The 18,661-nt window shown below is 39.6% G+C and overlaps 1 protein-coding gene across 4 annotated transcripts in view; it reads left to right on the forward strand.

The window, feature by feature from the left end:
* LOC112570991 (ubiquitin carboxyl-terminal hydrolase 34-like) overlaps positions 1-18,661 on the forward strand; it is a 51,692-nt gene that overhangs the window by 2,253 nt on the left and 30,778 nt on the right. For 2 of the 4 annotated variants that reach the window (XM_025249761.1, XM_025249760.1), the window contains exons 2-28: positions 67-421; positions 765-932; positions 2,996-3,262; positions 4,254-4,414; positions 5,727-5,944; positions 6,199-6,323; positions 6,437-6,564; positions 7,598-7,687; positions 7,860-7,958; positions 8,135-8,217; positions 8,838-8,992; positions 9,492-9,608; positions 10,778-10,963; positions 11,593-11,796; positions 13,075-13,338; positions 13,659-13,847; positions 14,226-14,354; positions 14,825-14,962; positions 15,232-15,324; positions 15,589-15,675; positions 15,874-16,047; positions 16,278-16,354; positions 16,700-16,743; positions 17,034-17,221; positions 17,662-17,820; positions 18,036-18,143; positions 18,444-18,620. In XM_025249761.1, coding sequence (XP_025105546.1) covers positions 173-421; positions 765-932; positions 2,996-3,262; positions 4,254-4,414; positions 5,727-5,944; positions 6,199-6,323; positions 6,437-6,564; positions 7,598-7,687; positions 7,860-7,958; positions 8,135-8,217; positions 8,838-8,992; positions 9,492-9,608; positions 10,778-10,963; positions 11,593-11,796; positions 13,075-13,338; positions 13,659-13,847; positions 14,226-14,354; positions 14,825-14,962; positions 15,232-15,324; positions 15,589-15,675; positions 15,874-16,047; positions 16,278-16,354; positions 16,700-16,743; positions 17,034-17,221; positions 17,662-17,820; positions 18,036-18,143; positions 18,444-18,620 — 4,077 coding nt within the window. In that variant the 5' untranslated portion in view covers positions 67-172. The remainder of the gene's footprint in view (positions 1-66; positions 422-764; positions 933-2,995; positions 3,263-4,253; positions 4,415-5,726; positions 5,945-6,198; positions 6,324-6,436; positions 6,565-7,597; positions 7,688-7,859; positions 7,959-8,134; positions 8,218-8,837; positions 8,993-9,491; positions 9,609-10,777; positions 10,964-11,592; positions 11,797-13,074; positions 13,339-13,658; positions 13,848-14,225; positions 14,355-14,824; positions 14,963-15,231; positions 15,325-15,588; positions 15,676-15,873; positions 16,048-16,277; positions 16,355-16,699; positions 16,744-17,033; positions 17,222-17,661; positions 17,821-18,035; positions 18,144-18,443; positions 18,621-18,661) is intronic. The other 2 variants (XM_025249763.1, XM_025249762.1) reach the window with 2 other exon arrangements.

Consider the following 18,661-nt stretch of genomic DNA (forward strand, 5'->3'; position numbering starts at 1 on the left):
CACTTTTGAAGGTTGTGCTATCTTAAGTCTCACCACCTTCACCTACAGCTTGTGACTGTTGAACAGGGCGATCACCCAGTGGATGTGGCTAAAATAACCCCTGAACACAAGTTCCACAAACATTCCGCAGCTCACCACCCTTGTGCACCTAACGTGCAGGGGACGGAGAGTGATGAGTGCAGTGACTCCGAGCGATGACGAGGATGATGAGGAGGAGGAAGAGGAAGAAGAAGAGGAGGAGGAAGAGGAGAAGACCATTTCAAAGCATGTAAAGGAACGTCTGATTGCCAGAAAAGTCCGCATGGCATCCTTGGCAGAAGCAAGCAAGAAGATGGCTGAGCAGCAAAAAGCTGAAGAGTTGGCAGCTGCGGAAAAGAAACTGAACGACAGCTCAGAGCTGGAAGTGTGTGGTCATTGCCAGGTACACATACAGCTTCTTGTTGGGTACTTTTGTGTAGGCTTTATTGCTTAAGAAAAAAAGAGGGGAGGGTGGAAGGTAAAGCAAGAAATTTTGAAGAAATGTTTGTTTTTTAATCACAATCAATAGCACTTAGTCAAAGGGCATGTGTACATCAGCTTTATAAGCTAGCCACAGGATTTTTTCTGCATCTGCTTTATCAGAGCTACATCATGTCTTGTGTTTACTTGAAAACAGAGGCTCAATTTTAATAGAGGTAAATCATCACAAAAAATGGAATCTTAAATTCCAAACAACATAAACCATTGAGCAGTAAACTATTAAATGTTTAACTTGACTATGGTAGGAGCATTCTGAGGTTGATCTGGACACGGATGACGAGGAACTCATGAAGGAAGCCAAGCTAGTTCATCTCAAACATTCCTACCGTCGTGACAGTGATGACTCCTCAGACTTCGAGGAAATGGAAGATGAACAGTCTTTAGTTCTGCATGACATGAAACGCCAGTATCAGGTACAGAAAATGTGTGTTTGATGATGTGAGATTTTTATTTTGATTTGTGTTAGGAATTGCAGGTCTTGCTCATTCCACATAAACGAGGGTATTTCATCAGTTATTCAGTTCATGCACAGTATACACTCGCAGTACTCAAAGAAAGGTGTTGTCAGTAGTTAGTTTAGTTCTTGTTACTCCTCAAGGAGCATAGGGCAGCAACAACACCTCGCCAGCAGACCCGGTTTTGGGCAGTCCCCTTTAGTTGGGCCCATGTGGTTCCAATGTCTGCCTCACTCTCTACTGTTTTTTTCCAAGTCTGCTGTGGTCTCCCAACTCTCTTCCCCTGAGGATTCCAGTCAAGTGCCTGCTTGGCAATGGTGTGAACTGCTTTGCGCAGGGTGTGTCCTATCCAGCCTCATTAGCGCTTTTTGATGTCTTGGCTAGTGGCATTCAGGTTGGTTCTTTTCCACAGGCTGCTGTTGGAGATCTTTTCAGGCCATCTTATTCCCAGAATATGGCGTAGGCATCGGTTGGTAAAGGTCTGGAGCTTGCTGCTGATGGTGTTTGTCACTCTCCAGGTTTCAGAACCATACAATCACATTACCTTAACATGAAGATGCATGAAGATGAAGATGCAGGCCTTACTGCGAAAGGATAATGCTTGGGAGTTTCAGATGGGGCATAGACTGTTAAAAGCATGCCTGGCCTTGTTGATGCAGTTTTTGATGTCATCGTCTGCTCCACCATCCTTTTTTGACAATGCTCTCCAGATATGTGAAGCGATCTGTTTCCAAGGTGTTCTCCTTGAAGTTGGATTGGGAGTTCCTGCTTATTGTTGGTTCTCACCACTTCGGTCTTCTTTCTGTTGACCTTTAAGCCAGTCTTCTCTGCTTCCTATGCTAGCTTACTCAGTTTAGTTCATGAATGTTGTTGCCGATGAGGTAGGAGACTAATGTCATCTGCAAAGTCCAGGTCATTATGAAAGGTTTAGTGAGTTTGTTGTTGGCAGGGCGAGTCTTCGTACAACCCCTGAATAATGTTATTGAGCTTAGGTGGAATGCCGTAATGGATCATCAGCCTCCAGATGACATCCCTTTCTACTCTGTCAAATGCCTTCTCAAAGTCCACAAAAGTTACATAGAGGGAGGACTGCGTCTTGATAGACTGCTCAGTGATGATGCGGAGGGTGGCAATGTGATCAGTGCATGACCTATCCTGGCAAAACCCTGCTTGTTCTGGTCTCAGTTTCTTGTCTAGTGCCTTCTTCAGTCTCTCTAGAATTACCTTTGTCAGGACTTTGCTGGAGATGGAATGCAGCATGATCCCCCGCCAATTGGTGCACTGAGAGAGGTCTCCTTTCTTCGGTAACTTGACCAGGTGGCCTAGTTTCCAGTCTGTTGGTGCTAGCTCTTGTTCCCAGATCTTGTGTAGGAGGGGATGTAAAATTGTTGCTGTAGTTTCTGGGTCTGCCTTTAATGCTTCTAGGGGTATGCCATCTGGGCATGCTGCTTTGCCACATTTCATGCTTTTGATAGCTTTGATTATTTCTGTCTTAGTGGGAGGGCTGGTGTTGACGTGAAGTTATTCAGTTGCTCAGGATCTAGTCACTGTTGACAGTAGTAGCAACTGATAAATCTTCTCTTGGCCAGCATACAGTTAAAGGTGAAAGAGTCAGACAGAAAGGTCATGCCAGACTCTTTCACACATTAAGCAGGCTAATTCACACTTTGCTTTGTCCAGCAGTGGTTCAGCATCAAATACACAGACACTACTGAAATTGTAGGATGCCAGGATTATGTTAAATCATGACCCATAATCCAGTCATGGTGATAAGAATTTTACTGGTATAGAATTGGACCACCGTAATTGACAGGAAGACTTTTTAATGTAGATATTTTCTGGGAAAGTACAGTGCTTTCTACTTATATGCATGACCAGAAAATTGAGTAATTTACCTTTGCATGTTCATAAGTAGAATTTGGTCTGCTAACAGCAATGGTGGACATTAAACCATACCATGCACAAGAAATGGGAGGCTCGTGTGCTGAATGCACTGTCCACTCTACATTTTCTTGTCACAGATGCAAAAGCAGCAGGGGGCTTCCCCAGTCCTGCTACAGCAAGCAGCAAACATTGCTTTGCGGCAGAAACTGGGGCTTCAGGTGGCCGAGCATCGCCGCAACCGACTGGCCAAGGAGGGAGCAGGGGGAGTCAGCATGGGACCAGAACCTCACCATGAAGACTCGCAAGATGAGAGAGAATATGTAGACAGAGACCACTTAGAAGCCAGCACTAGTGAAGGAAGCCCCAGCAAGCTTCCCCTCATGCAGCTCGCAGAAGAAATGCAGGTATGCCATGGGCTTGCCCAGAGCTGTTGGCAAATTTTTGTGCCTTTTCTATTTTTATTTAAAGTTTTAGTATGATTTTTGTGGATAAATGCATGTCATACCTGACAACTGTGCTACTGACGGCAAAATCCAAAGCAGAAAAGCAAATGTTGCCACTCTCTCATATGATGCAGAAACTTTATTGAATGAAGAAAAGACTGTGTATTGATTGAACTTTGTATCTTCAGTTTTTCTTCTCTCATTTTTTCTTTTTCCCTTGGATTTTCTGATGTGACTTTCTCAATTTTTTTTTCTTTTTGGGTTGATAAAAAAGATTGCTGAATATATATTCATATAGGTATTCATTGAATGTTTATTGGCTCAGCAAGGGATGAAAGGTGTCGTTTGTCTGAAGCCAGACAAGGTGGTGAAAGGCTTAATCTTTTGCTTTAGTTTTGCTCGAGTTCTGGGGCATGAGAGGCTGATTGATGGTCAGAGACATAAATCTTACCTTCGCCTCCCACCTCATTTTGCTTTAATTTCCAACTTAGTTACACCTTGAGGTCATCTGTGATGGTGATGAGAGTTCATAGATTTTAGACATTAACCATGTTTGGACTGTAGAGATTTGAATTATGAAATGTTCTATTTATCCTTATTTTCCGAACAAGTACAGAAGGATATGAACATCAGAGGATGAGCTTTGTTTCTTTTCTTTTTTTTTTTTTTTCCAAGTCTCCCTTTCTCTCAGCTTAAGTGTGGAAATTTACCGATTAGATAGTGGACAGGTAGACCCAAAACTAGCTGCAACACAAGCTGTAGTACAAGTACATAAAGACTTCGTTTGCACAGAACAAAAATTTCAAATCACAGGTCCTCTCCAAAACTAAATATAAATCTTCTGTTACAGTTCACTGTTGAGTGATACGTATTTGTCTCTTTCATAATGAACTTCAGTGATCTCAGGTTTTTTTTTCATGCAGCTGGATTTTCTTTTTTTATCCCATTTAAGCAGGAGAGCACTGGGACTTGTTTGGGATGTTCACGATCTCCACACCGTCATGGACAAGGGAGTCCAAGCAGCAAGCCAGCTGTGGAAACTGAGGAGATTTATGACTGTTCCTCCCTCATTCAGCACATGCAATCCTCACACAGAAACAGAATGATGCAGAGGTAGGAGCAGTCTTTAAATTCTTCTAATTCTTCATTGATTATTCCAAATCCTTTTCTTTCAAACTTTTTTGTAGAGGCTTTTCTTTCTTTGACTTCACCAGATGACATAATCATAGGAGATAAAGGGTCACAATAGCTCTTGAACCCTTGAAGGTGTCTCACTGGCAATTACACTTGTAATTGTAATTGAGAAAAAACAAGCTGTGTGTGCTGGGCGCTCCATTGGTCAGGTGAGCAACAGTCCTCAGCTAAAAGGCAAAAGCAAAATCAACCCAGCACATTTTTTGATGATTTTGGTGGGGATCAGGCATTTTGACCTGGCTTATAATAAGAACATAATAAAAACTTAATTCCACTCAAACTATCATCTCACACAAACACCTACAGTCCATGTAAATAACCCAACTAAATAAGAAACATCACTAAAACTATATTCACAAAAACACACACCCACACCCACACACTCACAAATCCTTACAACACTTGTTCAGTATTATTTCTTCTGTGACCGCTCCAGTCATGATAGTAACATTGAAGTCCAAGGCCTAAATCCAACCACTTGTTACTGAACAGTATTGGCTGATTTATGGGGTCTGTATGGCACAATACATGCAGAAACAAATGAAAGAACAAGTCTTGCACTCATTCCTCGGTATTGCAACTAATTCACACTTACATTTTGAGGTAGAAATTGAAGCATAGCAAATATTTGTGAATATATTAACATCTGTGGTAGTGTTGTGACTATCCAGACTTAGGGTCTGAAGTCCATTTGACAGAGGCAGTGCCTATACGTCAGATGCTGGTCTGTTAACTAACAGTTAAAATTGCTTTAAATGTAACATTGATGCAGCAGAGAAAGTGTTGCATCCCAGCCTGTCAGTTGATACATTCCACCTTTATAGTTATACTAAGCATCAGATGAGAAATTCTTAAACACTCATCTTTCTGTCCTCACTATTAGAATTCTTTGCTTCTTCCTTTTTTGAACTGTGTTTAAGTTCAGAGTTTTCAAGTCCATCCTCAAAATCCACCTTTTTAATAAATGCTTTTCTTGATCCAGCAGACACTTCCACTTGCACTACAATCCCTCATTTTTTGGTCATGCTCTTCATTGTCAGTTTGCTATGTTTATATTTCTTTGTTTTATGGTTAACTGTTAATTTCTGTATTGCATTTCATGCACTGTGCATTGAGCTTGCCTCTACATGGGGAAATGCAATATTCAAGTTCAAATGTTAATATTATAATAATACCAAAGCAGCTGCCACTGTAATATTTTGATGTCCAACAACAGTCCTTCTTTCTTCAGTGACTATGCAGAGGACATTCTAAGTCCAGATGATGGCAGTTGTCACAGTTCTCGCCTGAGCACCAAGTCTGAGAAGAACATGGCTGACTTTGAAGGCGAGGAGGCATTGAGCGAAGAAGAGCTGTCCCAGATTAACGCTCATGCTCACTTCAGTGGCTCACATATGACCCAGCACCTCTCCTCCATGGCCTCTTTGTACCATTCCCATCTTCCACGCTGTACGTCTTTATAAGTTGTATGGAATTATTGTATGTTTGGTAGTTCATTGTTGTGGTAGTACTCTTTAATGTGCATTGGCGAGAACATTTAGTGATTCTTTTTTAAATTATTATTTGAACATTCTTCTGCCCCGTTGAAATCTATATGTTTCAGTTTTTTAGGCTGTTTTGTTTCTTTGTCTTAAGTTTGTCATGGAGAGAGCAAAAAAAAAAATAAAGAACAATTTAAAATGTTACACATTTTTTTCTCTCAGCTGTGATCCATCACCGTCCACAACAAAGGGAAAAGTCCAGTATTGCCAACTCAGATTTCACTTTTGATGATGTATGTAAGCAAGGCAACACCTTGCTTTGGGACCTTGTGCAAGAAGATACTGCTGTAAGTTTTAAGATTTTTCATCTCTATGTATTTTCTCTGTTCCTTTATGTCTTCCGTAACACATTCTTATTCTTTGACTCACACAAGACAATATTTTCGTTTCCCACCAACAGCATCTGTTACCAGAAGGCCTGGCAGCAGAGGCTGAAAAAGCATTATACTCACTTGTGTGTTTCTCCACGGACCGCTGCATCAAGACAAAGTTCATTGAGGCCTGCATCAATAACATGGCCAAACACAGGTAAGGGATATCGTTAGCCATGGACGGGAGTTCTCCATCCAGGGCATCTGGGGTGGAAAATAAAACTGCTTCTGATTAAGAACAACCAGGGGTTTGGAATTATAAAAGTGGAAAGGCGATTTGATGTCATGTTTGCTACAATATACCAGTAGGAATAGTTATCATGGTTGTGTTCCTTGCAGAAATAGATTTAGTGGTCTTTCAAATTCATTTTAAAAATTTCTACAGAATTTGACTCTTTGGAAAAGGCAAAACTTTTCCACAGCTTTAAAAATTGATCATACTGCAAATAAGTTGAAGTGGGGATGGTTTCTTGAAGAAGATACAGTAAAAAAGAAAATTGGCTTGTGGCAAAAGAATGTTGTCCAGTCAAGAATGCATGCACAGTACCAAGAAACAAGCAGAATCAGCACAGACTGCTGGGAGACAAATAGACTCAATGCAGATAGTCAAGCAATAAGTAGAATCAACACGAGACTGCCAAGAAGCAAGAAGAATATACAAAACAATAGATGCAGGGCAAACTGACAGCATTCTGACAGATTCCCCACAAAAGTCTTCTGGGATCATGCCCAGATAGGGAGAGCAGTTTATAATATGCTTATCAAGGGACTTAAAAATATAATAATAGTGCTAGGAATGGCATTATCTGAATATAATAAGCTGTATTACAGTTCTGAATCTATGAATGAATAAAGGCATTTTATGACTGGCAATAAATGATGTTGCATTTGTGAAAATAGCAACATGTCATATATGCTTTGGTGGCTTGTCTCAGAAAATATTCAGTCCCAGAAAGATTCCCTCTCCCAGCCATGCCTTAGCGTTTTGTTTTGTAATTTAAAGTGATCTTCTCTTTAATTGTATTTGACTATTGTTTAACTGCAGTGAAGTGTTTGTCAGTCATTCCATGCTCTCATTTAAGCCATGTAATCATGACAAGGGACGCCATACCACAAGTCTCCCATGTTCCTCTCATGAAGAAAAATGTCTGTAAGAGATGATCAGACACAAATGTACTGTATTTTTGCAGATCGGTTGTTGTTTCACTACGTCTGCTTCCTAAATTGTTTGCATCTTTCCAAACATACCGAGCTGGCAATGACCCGCATTCTGTCATCTTGTAAGTATTCGAAAAATTCTGGCACGAATGTTCTTTCTTTTTTTGAAAGTAAATATTTACCACATAATTGAGAAAGTTATAATAAGCAGCTTTTCAGGGGGTTGAAGTGAGAAGGCTGTGCATTAGATGGAGGCTTTAGATTTCTTGCTACATTCTTCTTTGTATAATGCAGGTGGGCAGATTTGGAGCTGAAAATGATGAACTATTTCTTCGATGACCTGGTGCACTTCACAGAACACAGAAAGGCAGACAACATGCCAGCTAGCTCTCTGTAGGTCATTTTCTTGTCAGTTGATTGGAATAGTTTCCTAAGGACCCTTAATAATTGTATGGGAAATATGTTTTTCACAGATATTCTGATGTAATTCTTGTTGTGTCCCCCAGTGGAGCATAGGGCTGCAATTCTGATGTAATAATAGGGGTTTTTTTGTTTAATATACTTTCCAGATACAGCTACAGAGAAGAGGTACAAGTGCGTCTTACATTCCTGACGTATGTTTTCTCCTCCATGGGTTCACCAGATAATTTCAGTAAGCATGTTTTTTTTTTTTTTTTCAGTTAGGGGGAGGTGGGGGTAATTGGTATTTTATGCCTATCCAGCAACTAAGGCTATATTGTGGCAAGACAGCCAGCCCAGTTAGGGGTAAGGGGAGCTTAAGTTTCTAAGTCTTGTTGCATGTATGTATGGTCCAACAGTCCAGTTTTGTCAAAAAGGAAACATTCTTGCCTTCAAGCCAGATAAAAATATTTATCCAAATGGGACCATAGTTTTAAAGCAGGGATATGTTATTAACATGGGACGGCATGGTGAAATCAAGGACAAGTGTCTTGTCTCTGTTGTTATGAAGCAGTGTCTAGACCCTGCAGGTGTTGCTTTACCCCAGACCCCCTAAGTTGCAAAGCAGTGAAGAATATATCCAGGGTAACATAGCATAAAGCAAAGTCTGTGGGGTTTGGACATAAATTTACAGCTATATTTTCCCATGTTTCCTTGGGGCTTTATAACCCTTGCTTCCTAACTATAGCTCCAGGATAGTAGAACAGTGAACTCATTGCTGTAAAATCATTGTTGCTGTTACTTGTGAAAGCATAATAGTTCACAGCACCTGATGTATTTGACAGTAACATCACTTGCAAATGTTTCTCACAGGACTCAACCAGGAGCAGGTGGACTGCCTCTGGAAGTGTCTGGCCACAGACCCAGCCTCCAGCGATGACTGTCTCTCATGGTTCTTAAACCAGGCCAAGAGCAAAGACCACCATGCACTGGGTCTAGAGACATTCAGACACATCTTTTTAGAAAAGGTAGTGGTTTTGTGGAGTGCAAGCATGTGTTCGTGCGTGGGATGGAGGGGGTTGGTAGGTGCTCAGTAGGTGCTCTTCTGGGTTAGCCTATATGTGCATTTTTGCATATGATGGTTGGTAGAGATGGCAAAACCCAGATGTGGGCTATGAAGTGTGCACCAGGAAGCTTGCCTAACTGTGAATAAAATATGCAGTGTCTGTTTGGCGATGAAAAAAGTTTGAAAATATTAAAAAAAGAGCGAAAAGGAAAGGTAAGGATTACAGAAAGAGTTGGGGTTTTAAAGGAATTTAATAATAGCCTTTATAAGTATTCTATGTTTGGAGGAGAGTACTATGAATGACCCAAAAGTTAAACCTGGACTAAATACACAAATTAAACTTTAGAAGTAATATAGTTGGTGTTGATCTATATTTCAGTTTTGCAGAAGGCTTTTTATTGCTACTGCAGGGGCCAAAGCATCTTTTGTAAAGTCACAACTTTTTAAAAATATTTATACAGATACCACAGCTGAGTCCAGAGAGGATGACAATGATTGGCTTAAATCTTTTCCAACATCTTTCCCACCTGGCACGCATGTCTAACACTTCTCTGAACACCCAGCTGACGGAAGACCAGGTAGGGTCATTCTGAACCAGTCTGAATGTTGCTATATTCAGGTCCATACAGGTCAGGAAAAACTTGAAAAATCAGTATATTTTGAAAATGATTTCCAGTACCTGGAAAAGTCAGGATTTTAAGACATTCATTAAAAGGCCGTGAAAGGTCAGGGAAAAGTAAAAAATATTTGCTGAAAATTGATTATGCTAAATTTGTGAAGCACTAACTATATATATATATAGATTAAATGTGCTTGTTTGTTTTTCTGTATGAGCTGGAAATTGACCTGTGGCTGTAGAATAACTTTCCCTGCTGCTTTGACTCACCATTTGCTCTGACATCATCATCCTCTTATTGTGTTGACAGAGCAGACTTTAATAATCTGTGGCTTACAGATGAAAAAATATATAACTTTTTGCTGTGACTTCAAGAAGTCAAATATAAATGATTTTTGCAGCAAAAAAGGGAAAACTTTCGAACATGTGTATTGATACCATTTGTAGTCCCATAGAAAACAGCAGACATGAAAGACTCCTGTCAGAAAAATCATTGCCAATGACAACTATAACTAGCTTTTTTTCCAATTCTGTTTTCTGTGGTATTCCATAGTGATGCTAAAAAGTGCACGAATAATTTTGTACATTTGGACAAATAGAAGTATGTATGGATTATTCCTGAAAGTTCTGAAATATCCTTGTGGTATCAGTGTGTGGACTGGATGAATGAAGTTTATCCAGGAAAGGTCGGGAAAAAGTCAGTATTTTGTATTAGCCATAGTAGTACAGACCATGTAATATAGCAGAGAGTGCTTATGTTTAGATTTTGATCTATTATTTGTTGAGGACAAAAGGCTATCTTAGCAATACTGCTGTAGAGTATATAGTGCATGGCCATTGTTATTTTAACATCCAAGCAGACATTTTGTTTAAGAAAAAAGCAGTATGAAAAGCATATCCTCTGTGAAGTGAATGGATTTTGTTTGTTTGTTTGTTTGTTTTTGTTTTCTCATGCCATCAACATGCAGATGGTAGCAATTAATAACAGGGAAACTGCAGAGAGAGGAACAGTCAGTAGCTTGTCAAAATAAAACATTAAGCTAGTGTTGCATTTAATTCTGCACAAGCAGAACTGATAAGTAAGATATTAGAGAAGTCTTCCTTCCAGCAATCCCATCAATTCTGTGGTAGATGTGCGGTATGGACCAGTTATGGCGAATAGCACTTCAGGCAGATAACAAAGATGTGAGCATGACAGCCACTCAGTTCCTGAACAACTACTACATCAACCATGGTGCTGGTCTCCTTGATCGTGAGGACATGTTTGTCTCCCGCTGCATGGCTAGCCTCATGGCTACACTTAGCAAAATCAAAGAGGTCAGTACCAGGTACATCTTAACACTTACTATTTCTTCGCTTGCTTTACCAGATGACCCAACTATTAGGAGCTTAGAGACTACAACTGCTCTTTAACCAAACTTCCTCAATGGGGCTTTTAGCAGCCATAGTCGTTAACATCATCCACCCTAGATCAATGAACCAATCTTTAAAATTGGTAATGTGGAATTTTCCATTGCAGTGGAATTTCTAGTCTCTGTGACTTTTGTTTTGTAAAATCTTAAAGCCGAACTGTTGTCCAGATAATTTGGAAGAATTAACTTAGGCTTGTGTGTGTATGTAAGCTGCAAATAGCTTTTTGCCATTCATCCCGCTTCTCCCAACCCCCTTTGCCAGCGTCCCTTCTTCACACATCTGAACTTGTAAAGCTGATGGTAGCATTTTCATAGCTTGAAGTGTACAGTACTTAGTATTTTATTATTTGTTACATTTGACTTAAAAGCTGCCCATATAGCTCATGGAGACATAGTACTGATGTATTTATGAATACATTTATTAATGTATTTATGAAGTGTGTACTGCTTGTGGGATCTTGCTAATTGTTCTTGATGAACATGGACTGGGTGTAAAATGGCTTCACTAAGGATAGACTTAAATCTTTTCACCAGGATCCAGCACGTTACCTTATGAGGATGCAGCGAGGCCTTGTTTTGCTGAAGAACCATCTAGAGATGTTTCGGCGTCGCTACGCTTTCCACCTTCGTACCTGGCACCTGGATGGAAAAGGTGTTGTGTCACACCAGGCTCACTTAGCAGACAAGACTTCATCACCTATACGCATTTTACTGCAGACCACTGGTATTACAGAAAAGGTTAGTCTTTTTAAGTTTTTAGGTTGATGTAGTGTTTTTCCTGTGTAGTAGTAGGCAGCGACTTCCTATGCAAAGATTTCTAGGACATGAGAATTTGACAATTGTATGCTCTTTGATGGTTCCGGAGGGTGATCCTCGCTGAATGCTAAGTAAACTTAGTTTTTAGAGGAAGACTTTAACAACTGTAAACTTTTTTTTTAAAAAACTTATCTGCTCAAAAAAATCCTTTAATCACACCATTGGTGTTGACCTTGGCAGGAAGCCTTGACAGTTGTTCTTGCCTCTACCATTACAGAACTGGACCATTTTATGGCTACAAGTGTGTATTAATGTAAAGAGTTAAAGATTCCGTATTGGAAGTACTATTAGTCATCTGCTCAAATGGACTATGAACACTGAATATATTGTTAAACGTGGCCAGCAAGGAATGTTCCTTCTGCATAAGCTAAACAGTTTTTCAGTTACCAAAGCGATCTTGGGGTATTTCTACCATTTGTTTATTGAGTCTTCTGTCTTTTTCATTTGCATGCTGCTTTTCTTTTGCAGTCTGTCTTACCATGACAGTAATAGTCTGAACAACATATATGTTCTAAGATAATTGATATTAAACAAAGAGATTTAGCTTCTTTCTATGATCAACAAATAGGAAAGTTTCCCGCATTTTATCAATACCTAAACATATACTAAAGGGAGAATTTGTGCTATTAAGTTCAAGTAAATGCTATGCATGTATGTAGAAACAATAGGCAGTATAAATCATTTGTACCATCTGCTCAATCACAGATGAATTGTCAGTTGTGTGTGATGTTGTATGTGTGCATTTGAATAGTCTTGATGTAAGTTTTTTTGTTGTCTTTTTTTTTTTAAGATTGTGTCACTTGCTCACATGTTCCCACATGCTCATATTTCTCACACTTTTCTCCAACTTGCTCATATTTTTCACCTAGAGCTTATTGTGTATTATAAGTATTATTATTCATGTATATTGTAACTGAGCACCTTCCCATGTCTAAATTGCCCAGTGGGGACTAATAAAGTTGGTCATCGTCACTGCTTGTCACATACTTTTCAATCTCTTGATAAAAATAGGGAGGATAAAAATTGGAAAAAAAAAATTTCTCTAAAATACCTTAATAACAAGACACAAGATACAAGAAAAAAAGAAGACCACAGCAGTTTGTGTGCTAAAATGCTGTAATCTTCCAAATAAAGGGTATACACAAGGGGAGAGGGAGGCCAAACCAATTTGTGTGCTCAAATATTCTAATACCCTTCCAGACACAGCTGGACATGCTGTCCACAGACCTAGTTTCTGAGCTGCGTGCTGAGGTGACCAGGTGGTGGGAGGTTCTTCAGCGTCAGCAGCAGCAGCAACGACAACAGCTTGATTCTGCTCACAGCCACCATGGGCATGGGCTTTTATCACCTATACTTGGGGCCATGCTGGGAGATGGGCCAATCCGCATGATCACTTTGGGCCAGGAGTTGACAGTTGATATGGATGAAAAAACTCTATGCGAACTGCAGTTCAAGGACATGCAGGTGAGGTTTCAAATTCTAGTTTAGATTCTCAAAGTTATTATAGCATTTACCTGTTATTTGGTTTGTCAGGACCAGTGTTAAGATTATCAGTGGTCTATGAACATCAATAAAAATATCACTGAAAAGCTAATCCAGATTTTGTTGGAAATTCACAGATTTAATTTTTTTAGTGCATGCTTTCTGTCAAAGCTGTGGCTTAGGGTTTGAAGACTATGTATATTTTAACATTATTTTTCCTTTAACATCCAAAGTTAGACAAATAGGCAAGATATTTCCGAAATCGTCTTCTTTATTGGCACTTCCTCATTGTGCATTTTCAGTTGGTGTTTGTATCAGTGGGAGCTAGTCGGCAACCCAAAAAGCTAGATGGATCTGTGCCTTCATCATGTTTACCAGTACCAGCCCGGGATAAGCTGCCTATGGTGCTGCTTCTGCAGGAACCACATTTTGACAACCTGTTCACCTTGCTTGAAAAACTCAGTGACATGTCAATTGAGCTTCAAGATTTGGTGTGTGCTCTTGTATATGTAGATGTTGTGTGTATCTTTCATGTTATTTCTTAGGTAATATAAGCACTAGAAAGAGAGAGACATGATAACCATGTGAATCTGAATGCACTGATTGCAAATGCAGAACAATGAAAATCTGCTTACAGTTTGTTTCTTGCATTGCAGAGCATGAGTAACTCTTGTACTGTCTTTTTCCTGGCAACTCCAGACAGCATGCTGCTACTCCTATTTTAGCCTGTTTTACAACATTCTGCTTTTGCAAAGAGCACTGCATTTACCATAAACTGTAGTTGTCTCATTTCATTGTTGAAAATCTATCTTGATGTGTGCTTATGTGTATAAAGAAGTAGATTTTTTTTTTTTTTTTTTCACAAATAGGAGAGCCAGGAACAGGCACGACTTCAGGCAGAAGCACGACGTCTGTCACGTAATGTGTGGGAATTACTCATGATTCTTCCTACCAGTGAGAGCCATGTGGAGGGATTTCAGAAGATCATCAGTGATCCAGTGAGCGTGTGTTTGGGGGTGGGGGGAATCTAGAATATTGTCAATAATATGGTAAGTACCCAGAAAGGGGATGAGGTCTCGAAGACAGTGACATGGGGAGCTAGACAGACATCAAAGGTCACAGGGTACACATTAGTATTGATTAATGATGAAGGTAATAAAAGCAAAATGCTTAACATGCTTATTAAGATACCTGTCAATAGTTAAGTCCTGATTTGGGCAGACGTTGGAAAGTTCTGCTATTTACATGATTGACAGATTTGGTGCAAGTCCATGTTAGTGTAAGCTTTAAAGCAAAAAATTACAAACTTCCTCAATGATCACATATTTAGAATGTTGAACTGGTCACAAACAGAAAGGAGAATCATAAATGATCAACTTTCTGAATGAGCACAGTTTTTAAAATGTTGAACTGGGTCATTGACAGAAAGGAGAGTCAGTGTTTAGAATGTTCAACTGGTCATTGACAGGAATCAGACAGTGGGGATGCCAGCAGCAACATAGACTGGCAGAAGTTGCTTCCCCCTCACAGCCCCCATCGCCTATATTACTCCTTACAGATTGTGGAGGCCTTGGCTTATGGTATGCAGCCTCGGAAAAAATCATTGGTGAGTTGTCAACAATCTTACCTTTCATGCTGCTATCTTAATTTTGTTTAGTTTTATTTTCGTCACAATAGTTAATCCAAAAATCCAAACTTTTATAATACATGGCAAACACAATCTCTACATGTGATGCATTATGCTAAATGATAATGATAAATAAATAGTTGTATGTGCAAGTTTAAAGTGAAACAAAAATTAATGCTGGTATAGTGTGCCTGATATAGTACATGCCTTTCGTGACATGACATTTTTCTGATGATTTTTGATTGTAGGTGAGAACAGGTGGTGGGGATGCTTTGGCTTTTGCCTCAGAAAACACCGACAAAGATAATACACAGTCATCAGACTCTGCTTGGAGCAGCAAGGTGAGATGAGAGAAGGACACCACTTGCTTATATTTGTAGGGTGTACACATATTATCAATTTTATTAATGAATAGAATTCTAACCTTTAATCTCATTAGTGCTTTGAGGAGTCATTTCTATTCAAACAAGAATTTTTTTTTCTTGAAATCATTGCTGCCTGTTTTTTTTTGTTTGTTTTGTTGTTGTTGTTTTTTTAATAGTTTATGAAGTTGTGATACATCCTGCTGATAATTCATTGTGTGCTGTAATGTCCTTTTTTGCAAGTTTGTGGCCAAAGGTGGACTATCACATCTTCTAAGTATCTTTATGAATGGCACACTACAGCCTCAAGAAGGGGATGCTTGGATTCAGGTAAAGTTAAGAGATAAGCAGCATTTTGTTCTAGGGGCACTCCCATTATATATGGACTGTTTATGAAACAGGCTTAATGTTCTGTAAGAATGGCTTTCTCCTCACATATTCACCATCAGTGGGGGGGAAAAGCATGGAGGTTGCTTTCACCAGCATCAAAAGGGCTTATTATGCAGGAGTTCTTTTTCCCTATTCCAGTGGAACCAAGAGTGCTTGGCATACTTGCTGCGGCTGATCACACAGTTTTCAGTGGAACGGCAGGATGTCGAGAATAGCCAAGAAGAAGCCAACGATGTGCACGATTCCCCTCGCAAGAAGATTCGCAAGATCCGTGGCATGCAGGAAAAAATAATCATCCCCAGACTCACCAGAGTGAGTGCTAGCAGTATGCTATTATAATGACTGCTTTCCTTACTTTGTCACAACATAATCTATTCATCTTTTTTGTATTGTCAGACATGTTCATGTCAGCCCTTTTTTTTTTTTTTGAATGTTATGAGCTGGAGGAGTAAGGTAGATCTGGAGTGAAATTGGAAACATTGATGATTCATAGGCACTTAATATGATGGTCAGTAAACTCTAGACCTTGTTTCTTTTCCTAGTCAACACTTAATGTCTTGAACGTGGAAGCAGTTCTGAAAATTCTCATGCAGATCCTCTACGATGCTGCCCTTCCAGTGTAAGTAAATATCTCAATGTTGTTCATTTTCAGCAAATACATGGTCAATGGTCAGCTTTCCTTATAATTTAGCTTGGGACATACAAGTGAAAGCAGATTTTGCTTCTGTACACAAGCATAGAGACTAATTTAAACTGCACATTTTCCCTTTTTTAGGGGAGGATGGTGGTCTGATTTCTGTCAGACATCTGTTTGTGTTGATATTTATCTGCATTTAATTAAATTCTGTATAGTTCTAAGTACACCACAGTTTATTTTCCTGTCACTTTGATGAAGTTACATCAAGAAATCTAAATGCACAATGCTGTATTTTCACTGCTTACAACTTGAACGTGCATTTTCCAGCGATACAAATCAGCTGTACCTTTGCTCCTGGGGAAGAGCTGAAGGTAGGCAGACCATTTTGTGACCATGAATGATTAAGAATATTTGTTTTGAGCAGCAAATAAAATTAGCACATGATTGCACATAAATTAATAACGACTTCTGGTATATCCTCAGATAGTGGTCATGTTTAGTTAGGTTTACTTAATTCTGGTTTGAACAACTTTGAATATTTAGGAAGATTAAGCCGTTTTGGATTACACACTGTGTCCTTCCAACTTAGTGTGCATCAATGCACAAGCATAAAACACTGCAGCATGCTGTAGCAACTGATTGGAATTTGTTGTTGTTGCAGTGGTGCGCTGTGCACTGTCCTTGCTAGTTTCTCTTGCTTATTCATGCGATGAGGTATTGGATCTGCTGGTGGCAGCACCAAACCTGGCAGCTTGGCTCAAACGCCTTACCCTTGAGGCCCCCGAGGTGAGCAGTTCTGAAGCCACTTCTCCAGAGGAACTCCACCATGTCGTCCCATTCCATTACAATGTGGGCATAAAGCTAGGCCATTTTACTATATAATTTGTTTTACTGTGTTTTGGAATTCTGTAATCGCAGATGAAATCACAATAGATATAGAATGGAGATATTGTTATTTTAAAACTGAAAAGCAGTGAATTCCATTGAGAAGAAATGTTTACACAGGAAATGTTTAACAGTACATTGTGCATTGCAATGTAACTTAAATTTTTGTAAAATAAGCTTTTAAAATGTATAATAATTGTTCAGGTTAATGCTTTGATGTTAATCTTAACGTCATTCATAACTAGTCAAGCATGGAAATGTATATGTTCTGTATGTCACTGGTGTTATCTTTTTTAAAGTTTTGTCATTGTCGTGTAGCTTCATTGTATATTTGTTTAGCTCATCTGTACTGTTATTGTGTTCTCAGAAGTGTGGAAATACTGTATCTCCTTTGTTGTCTTCAGCCGTACGTGCGTAAAGAGGCATGCATGGGCCTGTACCGCCTGTGCCTGGGGTGCACAGTTGACAACAAGCATGGCCATGGTTTTCTCCAGCCTATCCTGTCCTGCCTTTTAAGTTTCATCACGGATGCTTTGCTTTTCAAACCACAGAAAAACAGTGAGGTGGGTCTTATCATTTTGTAAACTTGTGCCACAGAACTCTCGGCTATTCTATAGTTTGTTGGCTATTTTAAGCATTGCATGTAGAGTGAGAGGCACATGGACTCTAACGTCTCTGTTCTCTATTGAGAATTCCTGCATGTGCAGGAGGTTCTGAAGTAGAGTAATAAGTCTAAAAATAACAACAAAAGTTTCTTAAGTTTCTTTCAATTTTTCAGGTTGATGGGAAGGAGAAAGAACCCTTTGGGCCTGGGTGTCGCAACTACTTCTGGTTGATTTGCCATTTTGTTGATGCCATGGGCAAGGAAGAGGTCAGCTCTCAGTTGGTATGTTGCAGTCTTTAAGAGCAAAACTCAGTGTTATAATTTGTTCGCACACCATCATGTGAAAAACCTGAATAATACATTGCTCTTGGTGCCTTATTTTGGAAGCTTCTGGTAGGCCAACATACCAGTTAAGACCATTACAGCTTTGCTGAGTCAGTGCACCAGGGAGAACAAAGTTAAGGTGTCTGATTATCATGGATTCTTGTTTTGCCTTTATTGCGTATCTCAGTTGTATCAGCACTCAGTTTATGGAAGTTCACTATCACTTCTGAGAATTAAATCTAAATTCCTTTGCCGTAGGACACAAATCTGGACTTTGACAGCTTGATTGGACAGCTAGCAAACCACATCGTGACCCGACCATACTATGAGACACGACAAGGCTACGAGGAGGATGATGGCTTGTGCGGCCTTCTTAACCTTTGCACCGCTATTCTGAAACACAACCCACCCTTCAAGAACTCTCCAGAAGGCAGGGTAAGGGCTGGTTTAAGCATGTTTCTTTTCCACATTACCAA

This window comes from Pomacea canaliculata, linkage group LG8 (assembly GCF_003073045.1).
Source record: "Pomacea canaliculata isolate SZHN2017 linkage group LG8, ASM307304v1, whole genome shotgun sequence".
Lineage (NCBI taxonomy): Eukaryota > Metazoa > Mollusca > Gastropoda > Architaenioglossa > Ampullariidae > Pomacea > Pomacea canaliculata.